At 46.1% G+C, this 10,583-nt stretch overlaps 1 protein-coding gene across 1 annotated transcript in view; it reads right to left on the bottom strand.

Annotated features, from left to right (window-relative positions):
- Positions 1 to 998: 998 nt before the first annotated feature.
- The window catches only part of pde4a (phosphodiesterase 4A, cAMP-specific), a 30,836-nt gene continuing 21,251 nt past the window's right edge, over positions 999 to 10,583 (bottom strand). Inside the window, exons 8-15 of the mRNA XM_064315179.1 lie at positions 10,580 to 10,583; positions 9,590 to 9,688; positions 9,128 to 9,292; positions 8,750 to 8,849; positions 7,980 to 8,134; positions 7,695 to 7,817; positions 7,059 to 7,241; positions 999 to 6,321 (exon numbers count right to left, since the gene is read on the bottom strand). The exon at positions 10,580 to 10,583 is cut by the window's right edge and continues 199 nt beyond it. Of these exons, the coding sequence (XP_064171249.1) occupies positions 6,004 to 6,321; positions 7,059 to 7,241; positions 7,695 to 7,817; positions 7,980 to 8,134; positions 8,750 to 8,849; positions 9,128 to 9,292; positions 9,590 to 9,688; positions 10,580 to 10,583 (1,147 nt within the window). The 3' untranslated portion in view covers positions 999 to 6,003. The remainder of the gene's footprint in view (positions 6,322 to 7,058; positions 7,242 to 7,694; positions 7,818 to 7,979; positions 8,135 to 8,749; positions 8,850 to 9,127; positions 9,293 to 9,589; positions 9,689 to 10,579) is intronic.

The raw sequence follows: 10,583 nt of genomic DNA, 5'->3' as shown, positions 1-10,583 counted from the left end.
GCACTAAACCAAAAAAAATCTAAAAGCAAATCAGTAATTTGGCTTAATACGACATTTAATATAACGTTTAATTCGATTTCATCACGGTAACAATTTTGCATTTAGATAAATACCTTATTTCTCTGGTAGACCCTCACAGCAAACGTGTCCGCCTTCTCTCGCGGATTATTGTGTTCTCATTTGATTGGACGAAACTGGGAGACGTGGTAGGTGGGTAAAGCGCAGCCTAGGCATCACGGGAAGTGTAGTCATATTTTGTGGTATACAATTTCAGCTATGCAATAAGCATGAAATATATATACACTACATTGTTTTTTTCTTTTCTATAAGAACAAATAACTTCCTGGAAGCCCCGCGCATTTACGTTGTACGTATATATTCCCCAAATGTACCATTGTTTAATATATTCAAAAATGGCCCCTCCCCCCGAAGGAAGTGCTGGACAGGGTGCAGCCCTCTCCCTACACACACACACACACACACACACACCACAATTATCACATCATAACACACTTAATGTTTCTGTTGCCGTTAATAATGTGGAAGACCACACTATGCTTCAGCTGAATTCACCCAGGAGGATAAATCCCCTGCTTACTGGGAGGGAAACTGTAGTGTAGTGGTAGAGAATGACAGAGCACAGAACAGGACATGATGCGAATCAGGGCAACATGGTTCTACAGGGATGCACTGGATGTTTTCTTTGATTAACACCAATACTAAGGACAAAATGTCTGCATGATATTAATTTAATTTCATTTAATTTTTTTTTTTTAACGCTTCATTTATTTGTACTCTAACACATTTTTCAGTACAGAACAGTGAAATAAAGAAAAATATACACATATTATCATACATATATGTTAGCTTATTAGACAGCATATTCCCTTTATCCACAAAAAAATACAGGCTCTAAAACAAAGCCAAAATATTTCAATAAAATTTACATAATTAAAAAAATATCCAGGACACATTAAACACAGTACGGCACTAGGATGTACAAATATTACAATCAATTTTATTGTGTTTTTTCACGGTTACAATAATTACAATAACTTGTGAAACATGGACCAGGAGTAAAAACCCCACTGTTCTGAGAGAAAGACTGAAGTTTCAGGTAATTTCATCACTTTAGGTGATTTAAAGGTTCAAAAACGCTGAAGACTTGTGATGAATTGGTAAAAAAAAAAAAAGAAAAGGGAAACATAACCCTAAGAACAAAGGTGAAGGAGGTGAGGGGTGTGTGAATCCACTCCTTTCTAGATTCTCACAACCGCACTGAGCCTCACTCAAATCTGACACCCCTAGGGCCGTGCCAACAAAGAATACACATAACATTGCGCATGTATGTACCATAGCATGGTGATATAGAAGACTGTATTTTCCACGGAGTGACTGGGTGAGGTTTGAAAGCAGCAGGATGGCACGTAAGAAAGTGGACTGATAATAAGAATGTCCCTTTTACATCACTCCCTCCCACCCATCCCATTACCCTCCCTGCCCAAATAACACATACCCCCTGTCTTCACCTCACAGTACAGACAGGATAAAGTGCTGATACACACAGTTCAGTCAAACAATTTAAATATACACCTTTACAGAAGTATATGCGCGCTATCAACCAATCAGCTACGGACGGCACTAGGAGAGAAGCACAGAAACAGAGAGACAAAGGCCGTGGGGTTGACAGAGGTCTTGACACTAACACCATTCTTCATGAATGGATATTTTTTAAGGGAGTGCAAGAAGAAATCCATATTGGTGTGATGTATATATATATGCTTCACAGAGGTTCCTTCCATTGCAGTCCCTATTATGCGATTAATCTGTGCAACATGACAGTACGCATGACAGTCACATGTGCCAGACCCACCCGGCCAATCAGAGCAGAAGACCAGTACATGTGACGGACCACTCGGCAAATCAGATGTCAGATATATACATCATCAATATTCATTCCATTCATTCAAAATTTCACACCATCAACTTTGTACAAGAGCTGATTTATCCATTGTTTTAGGCGTAACCTGTAGAAATAAAGGAGGTATATCAATATTTAACAGAACAAAGGCCCTGCACAAAATTACCCACAGGTTTTGAACATACTATAAGAACATTAGAACAGGACATTGTTTTTCCAAGAACTTCTACGTCCCTACAGTTCAGCATCCAGAACTGGACGGAATACCCTGTGATGTGGAAGTGTCTATACTGTTTATTAGATTCTATAATATTTTTTAAAAAGCTGGTAAGAATAACCTGCATCATGACATCAATATTAGCTAGAAAAAAATCCTCTCTGTTCTGACAGCGATGTTAGGCAGTGAGCTAATTCATTTGTTACAGTCATTTGTGTTATGTTAATGTTAACTGGCTAGCCAGCTGATCTTAGCAAAGTTAGTCAGCAAACGTAGTCAGCAAGCCATACATTATGTATCGATAGTCTGTTTAGCGGAGTTGATACCGCAGATCTCCACAGCAACATCTAGCTCACAAAAGTATTCAGGATTCATGTATGACTGAGCCATTTTTATGCATAACTGGGGACGGTTAACCACCACTGTGTGAGTGGTTCACTGTGCAGACGAACCCCCTGTCACCAAGCAAGGAAACAGAAGTATAAAGAGGAAGTGGCAGAACAAGCTCTTCAAAATTCAACATATATATATATATAAACAAACAAACACGAATAAGCAAAATCGTAGTAAAACTGTGCAAATAATATGTATCTCTCACATACATTGTGACATTATTGTGATGTTCTATTCATCACTTTAAACTGGCAGCGATTATGCTATTTATTAAAAAGAAACACTTTCTACAGTATTTGTGTTAAAATGGCAATATCTGTTTTTTTTATAGCTCCATCATAAATGGAAATAAACATAAAAGCACTTAGCAACATTTCCTAAATTACAAAGGTACATGTAGACGGGGAATGGAGCACTCAGATTAACTGATTCCACCTGTCATCACATTTGCTCATCCACAAACCAATCAGATTAGCTGATCTACAGTACTGACTGAACTCAGTTTTGACTGAGCAGTTTTTTTGCTTGCAGGGAAGCTAAACATCAAACCATCAAAATACAGGGATCTCAAACTCAAATCCTGAAGGTCCACTGTGTCTGCAGGTCTTTAAGTGCTTATTTAAGTCACTGATTGGCTAAAGAGTCTGCACTCCTCATTTCCTGGATGACTGACAGGACAGCACAAAAGTCAGCAGACTGTGGCATTCCAGGACTGGAGTTTGAGACTCCTGATCTAAAGCCTCTTAACGAAAATCTGACTGAACAAGGAATCATACAGTTCAGTGTGCATGAATCAACTATGCGCACACACACATATGCATGCATGTATGCATGCACGCACAAGCACACACACATTTTCTCTCTTTCTTACTCTCTTTCTCTCTCTGTCTGTCTGTCTCTTTCTCTCTCTCACGTACATGTTCACCCTCATGCGCAAATAGGCAGCAGATGCATTGAGACAGGCATATAAGTGGCACACACATACTACAAAGAGAGATATAAATGCTAAACACACAGAAAGGGACACATGTGCTATACACACACTGCAAATTATATATATGTGTGCTGCACACATACATTTGCATTATATGAAACAGTGGCAGTTAGGAACCCTGTCTTTGACACTAAGGCTAAAAACACTTTGAAGTCGGAGAGAGAGACGGTAAAAATCCCGAGTGCCTCTATGACCCTGTCCCACACGCGTCCTCTCTCACCCTATCCTCCTGGCAGCAGGTCCCAGTCTGTGATCGGGGCACACGTGACAGAGAAGGAGCGGGAGTGATGAAGACGATGGAGCCACAGGCGAGCCACCCGACCCACGCACACAGGGCGGTAACACGTCACCACAACACGGACACGTCAGCAAACACGTGAAACCTTTGTCGTAAACAGCTGATGTGGGGGCTCAGGAAGTGACGGGCACTCCCGTTCCCACAATGCATTGCTTTCGCTGCAGCTCCTCGAAGTAGGACGCTGGCAGTTCAGAAAAGGCACGCGGCCAACCTTCCACTGGCCGCACTCCGTAAAGGGAAAGGGGCGGGGCCACCATGCACTGGCCACGCTCCATAAAAAGTAAAGGGGCGTGGCCACACTCCATAAAAGGACATGGGCGTGGCCACCCTCCATTGGCCATACTCCATAAAGGGAAAGAGCCTGGGGCCAGTAGGCCCTCCTACTACACCATTCCTCTTCTCCACTACGGGAGAAAAGTGGCAAGTAGGAACCCAGATCCTGGTAAAGATGCAGATCAACATTAATTATTATTAATATTCATTTATATAAACTCAGATAGAGATGGCTTTATCCCAGTCGGTCCCATCCAAATACTCCCAAATACACATTAATGTACTCACGCTAGACCAGACACAAACACAAACACACACACACACACACACATGCACACGCACACACACAGCTGTGTGTGCATGGCCTGTGTGTTCATGGGAAAGTTTGGGCAACACTTGAGAGAATTTCTTCAGGTACACAAAGAAAGAAAGGTTTCTGCTCCATATCTGGGAGCAGTGATTCGCCCTCATAGAAGACACCGTGTGAGCAGTAACCAATTATTGTTTAAGGCAGTACCTGATCGACTGCACTGAGCTTCACTGTACTGGGGAGAGTCCATTCACACCTTATTTTTGCATTCATTTCAGTTTGTGGCAGTGTGTGCAATATGCATGTGTCTTAAAGGCATACTATGCAGGATTTTCACCTTGATGATAAATATGATAAAAAATAACCATGCTAAGGTATATCCGTGGTGCACTTTGGCCGAATTCGTGCACCTTTTACCTGTATTTGTTATCCTGAAATGTGTTCAGGACGTTTCTGGGCCTGGCGCTCATTTCTGTGTGGGGAGGGGTGGATGTGGCTACAGAGCCTGTGGTTTGGGATCAGATTTAAGATATACTTTTATTGAACCCCGTGGGATAATTTGTCCTCTGCATTTTGACCCATCCTAGTCATTTAGGAGCAGTGGGCAGCCACAGTGCAGCGCCCGGGGACCAACTCCAGTTCTGAGGCCAGTGCCTTGGTCAAGGGCAACTGCAGGAGCACACCTAACATGCATGTCTTTGAGTGTGGGAGGAAACCGGAGTACTCGGAGAGAGGATCCGGTCGGACCCGGATTCGAACCCCGAACCTCTTTCTTGCGAGGCAACAGTGCTAACCACTATGCCACCGTGCCTGCCCCTTTTGTTTCTGTTTTTTTTTTTTCAGTGGAGTGTTTGTTGCCACCTAGCTAGCCACTGCAATGGCCCCGGGAAACAGGAAATGGCCCCAGGATACAGGAAAGAAAAAAGACAAGCCAACGAGGACTAGAATTAACCTTGGACTTGTTTTTCTCTGTGGCATCAGCTGAAGTTCACCAAGGGGATGAAAATCCATGCGAAGTTGGCTGGTTTTCTGTAAGAAACCTGTAAGAAACATTACCTAGCTATCCAGCTAGGTTTGCCAGACATTGATTGTAAACACAGGACCACAGCAAGCTTTAAAAAAACCTGCATAGTATACCTTTAAAGTCTTCTTTCAGGTCCCATTAAAATCGGTTTCTTCTCAAGTTAGTTTTATCCACAGTTCCTCATACCACTAGCAGAAGCCCAGTCCAAGTCTACAGTTTCTGTGTAAATAACAATTTTGCTATCAATATTATTTCTACAGTTTCTGTGTATAGAACATCTATCGCTATTATTTTTCTTCCCTTTTTTAAAAAAAAAAAACCAATAGATCAGAACATCTATAAATGTCTTCAGTGGTTTTAGTTTTAATATGTCAGTGAGTGTGTGCTTGTGTTGGAGGGGCGGAGGGGGGTGGGTGGTGCTGTAATTGCTGCATTTGTTTAAATAGTTACCTACCTCCCACCCCCCACCCCCCGGGCCCTCCCTCCCCCACCCAACTGCCCTTCACCCCCAGTGGGGTACACAGGCACGCAAACGCGCGCCCCCCGACAGGGATGAAGTGTGGGGGCCCTTCCTCACGTGTACTCAGCAGGTGAGGAAGACTCCTCCTCTTCCTCAGGACTTGCATCGGAGTGTCTGTTCTCCCTGACGGCGGGACCCGTCCCGTCCCCAGCGAGGCGGAGCTGCCCCTCCCCCTCCCCCTCGTCCTCCAGGGTGAGCTGGAAATGGAAGCTGTGCAAGGGGGAGGGGCTGGGGGAGGGGCTCTGGGGGACGGCATTCTGGTACCAGTCCCGGTTCTCCTCCAGCGTCTCCAGGATGTCCTGAGCGTCGGGGTGCACCAGGTCTCCCCACGTCTCCCACAGGGGGTGAACGATGTAGTCAATGAAGCCCACCTGCGCCAAATGCACACATTAGCGTTAGCGTTAGTGTTAGCGCACCCACAACGCCGCACACTTACACTCTTACACTGACACACACTGACAAACGCTCACACTGATATACTGACAGACACACACACGTGCACACAGAGACACAAACCATGCCATGTGAGTGTGTGTGTGTGTGAGTGTGTGTGTGTGTGTGTGAGACAGAGAGAATGTATGTGTGTGAGAGTGTGTCTGTGTGAGAGAGAGAATGTGTGTGTGTGTGTGTGCGCATGTGAGAGACAGACAGTATGTGTGTCTGTGTGTGTAGGCAAGTGTGTGTGAGAGAGAGAATGTGTAGGTGTATGTGTGTGTGTATGTGTGTGTATGTGTATGCATGTGTGAGAGGGTGTGTGTGTCTGTGTGTGTGTGTGTGTGTGTCAGAGGGAGTATGTGTGTGTGTGCGTGCGTGTGTGTGTGTGTGTCAGAGGGAGTATGTGTGTGTGTGTGTGCGTGTGTGAGAGGGTGTGTGTGTGTGTGTGTGTGTGTGTTTGTGTGAGAGGGAGTATGTGTGTGTGCATGTGTGTGTGTGTGTGCGTGTGTGAGAGGGAGTATGTGTGTGTGCGTGTGTGTGTGTGTGTGCGTGTGTGAGAGGGAGTATGTGTGTGTGTGTGCGTGTGTGAGAGGGAGTATGTGTGTGTGCGTGTGTGTGTGTGTGTGCGTGTGTGAGAGGGAGTATGTGTGCGTGCGTGTGTGTTAGCGCGCACCTGGCTCTTCTCCACAGACGCGGTGTGCTTGTCGCACATGGGGCTGATCTCCATGCCTCTCTCTCTCTCTCGGTCGCCCTGCCGGAAGAACTCCTGCATGATGCGCTCAGTCCACTGCCGGTACACGGCCAGCGGCTTGGTGGGGTTACTCAGGTCCGCACAGTGCACCATGTTCCTCAGCACCTGCAGCACGCAAAGCAACTATCAGTCACACAACACACACCCGCGACACACAGCACAGTCACACAATACACACCCGCAACACACAGCACAGTCACACAACACACACCTGCGACACACAGCACAACTATCAGTCACACAATACACAGCTGCAACACACAGCACAGCTATCAGACACACAATACACACCTGCAACACACAACACAACTATCAGTCACATAACACACACCTGCAACACACAACACAACTATCAGTCACATAACACACACCTGCAACACACAGCACAACTATCAGTCACACAATACACACCCGCAATACACAGCTTCACATTAAACACCTGCTACATACAAAGCTTTATCAGTCACACAATACACACCTGCTGCACTCGTCCTATCAGAACTGACCTGTATTCGGTCAGTGTAGTGGTCGAGCAGCACACGTCCTATCAGAACTGACCTGTATTCGGTCAGTGTGGTGGTCGAGCAGCAGCACTCCCGAACTGGTCACTTTCTTCGTCTCCACCATCGTCTTCAGGTCAGCCAGCAGGCTCATGTGTTTGGACATATCGGTGGCCAACACCTAGAGACGGACAGGTCGAGAGAGAAAGACACGAAAAAGGGAGAACGAGTGAGAGACCTGCTGCTGAGGGTTGTGATGCTTGCTTGACCGCTGGGACCACGCCCACTCGCTGCAAGAGAGCAACCCCATTGGAGGGGGTGTGAGTGATTGACAGGCCCTCACCATGTCGATGACCATTCTGCGCAGGCTCTGTCTCTGTCTCTTGCTGAGGTTCTTGAAGATGTCGCAGTTCTCCTGCTGCAGGAGCTTGAACCCGATGGCCAGGTGGTGGTTCTCCAGGACCGACTCGTCGTTGTACATCAGCGCCAGCTCTGAGTCTGACAACGGAACCAGAACCAGAAGCAGGTCATTATCAGAAAGCTCAACACACCCCACAGTGCAGCCCCCAACCAAAACCCAGCACACCCCACAGTGCAGCCTCCAACCAAAACCCAACACACCCCACAGTGCAGCCCCTAAGCAAAACCCAACACACCCCACAGTGCAGCCTCCAACCAAAACCCAACACACCCTACAGTGCAGCCTCCAACCAAAACCCAACACAGCCCACAGTGCAGCCCCCAACCAAAACCCAACACAGCCCACAGTGCAGCCCCAACCAAAACCCAACACAGCCCTACAGTGCAGCCCCCAACCAAAACCCAACACAGCCCACAGTGCAGCCTCCAACCAAAACCCAACACACCCCACAGTGCAACCTCCAACCAAAACCCAACACAGCCCACAGTGCAGCCTCCAACCAAAACCCAACACACCCCACAGTGCAGCCTCCAACCAAAACCCAGCACACCCTACAGTGCAGCCTCCAACCAAAACCCAACACAGCCCACAGTGCAGCCCCCAACCAAAACCCAACACAGCCCACAGTGCAGCCTCCAACCAAAACCCAACACAGCCCACAGTGCAGCCCCGAACCAGCTGCGGTTACTTACTGGTATTAATGAGGAACTGGTTAGAAACTCCTGGGTGATCCACATCATGAACAGCTGCAGCAAACAGAGCAGCTAGAATCTCCAGCTCAGAGAAGACATCCTGAGAGAGACACATCAGAGAGAGCTGAGGAAGAAGAGCAGTAGAAGGTCAGACAGAGAGAGAGACTGAGAGAGAGACAGAGAGAGAGAATAAATGTATGTATGCTTGTTTGTGTAGTCAAGTAGTCAGTGCTGTGTTTGTGTAGTCTCTGTGTAGTCAGTGCTATCTATGTTGGTGTACCGTGTGTAGTTGGAGCTGTGTTGGTGTAGTCACTGTGTAGTTAGTACTATGTTGGGTATACTCTGTGCAGATAACGCTGTGTTACCGTGTGCACTTACGTTAAGGGCTGGAGTGGACAGCAGCACGTGTGTGGACTGTGTGACATCAGCAGCATGCAGACTGTTGTGGTAGGCCACGTTGCTATGGTAATGATCCTCGAGGGTCATCACAAATGTCATGAACGCGTCCACCGGAATCTGGAACGTCTTCAACAGATCCCTCTCCTGCAGAGTCAGACAGAGACGCACGGAGTTACACGCTGTTACTTCAGCCCAGGGAATGGGATGTAAACAACACGAATAAACAAACACACATCAGTCTCATGCACACCCACGGAGCAAGCCGCAAATACGCGAATACACACAGTCACACACGCTTAAGACCCAGATACACATTCTCACACAGTTCACAGTACATGCGATCACATATAAAAATACACACGTGCACGTAAACACACTTACGCATATATGCATATACACGCACAGTCACACACACACACACACACAGTCACACACAAACACCTGGAATATGGCGAACATGATGCAGCTGAGCGGTCTGTTGTTTGAGAACTCCGCGATGTGGAAGATATTGAGGCCCCATTTGTTCAAGTCGTCCAGTTCCTGCCGGAGGGAAAACACGTTAGAGTGGTGCGGGTGGTAAAGAACAGGCCAGTGAGGTGTAAATACAGGGCTCACTGACAGCACGGGTCATTATGTGGAGTCACCAGTAGGCTTAAAATGGAGTCATTTTAAAAGGAACTGTGAGGTCTACATTGACTGTGTACCTCTGACTGCCCCCCAAAGCCAGCACAGAGAGGGCCAGGTCACCTAGCTTAAGCTTAATTTATCTCTTTAACAAAAATACACTAACATACACATCTATTTACAGTAATTCATGATTAAGTGGTTATTCATAAAAGTTGCTAACAGAATCTTAGTCTTGGGTGTTGGATACATTTTTTCATTACATAAATGAAATAATAATTTAAAATTATTATTTAAAAATGTGTTTTGTGTTTACTCACTTTCCCTTTTGTCTAATGATTAACTGATGTGACAATGAAACAGATAATCAGGAGGAATGTTTACGTCTGTATGTTGGTATGTGTTGAGTTCGGTGTGTATGGTGTTTGATGGTTGTTGTGTTTGTGTGCAGGTTGTGTTTTCCTTATGTCTTGTTTACTGCGTGTGCAAATGTGAGTGTGGAAGGAGGATTTGTGTGTGTGGCTTGTTATGCGTGTGTGTGTATGTGTGTGTATGTGTACGCGAGTGTGTGTGTGTATGTGTGTTTGAGTGTGTGTTTGTCTGTGTGTGTGTGTGTGCAAGTGTGTGTGTGTGTTTGTATGTTTGGGTGTGTGTGCACGTGTGTGTGTGTGTGTGAGTGTGTGTGTGTGAACTTCTAATACTATCTTTGTGGGAACCAAATGTCCTCACAAGGATAGAAAGATGAGGAAAATGTATCTCTGTGTGTGCGAGCGTGTGTGTGTGTGTGTGCACGGCGAGGTGCCGTACCCTG

Source organism: Anguilla rostrata, chromosome 17, assembly GCF_018555375.3.
Source record: "Anguilla rostrata isolate EN2019 chromosome 17, ASM1855537v3, whole genome shotgun sequence".
Classification (NCBI taxonomy): Eukaryota; Metazoa; Chordata; class Actinopteri; order Anguilliformes; family Anguillidae; genus Anguilla; species Anguilla rostrata.
This window is presented reverse-complemented; position numbering and strand designations above follow the sequence as displayed.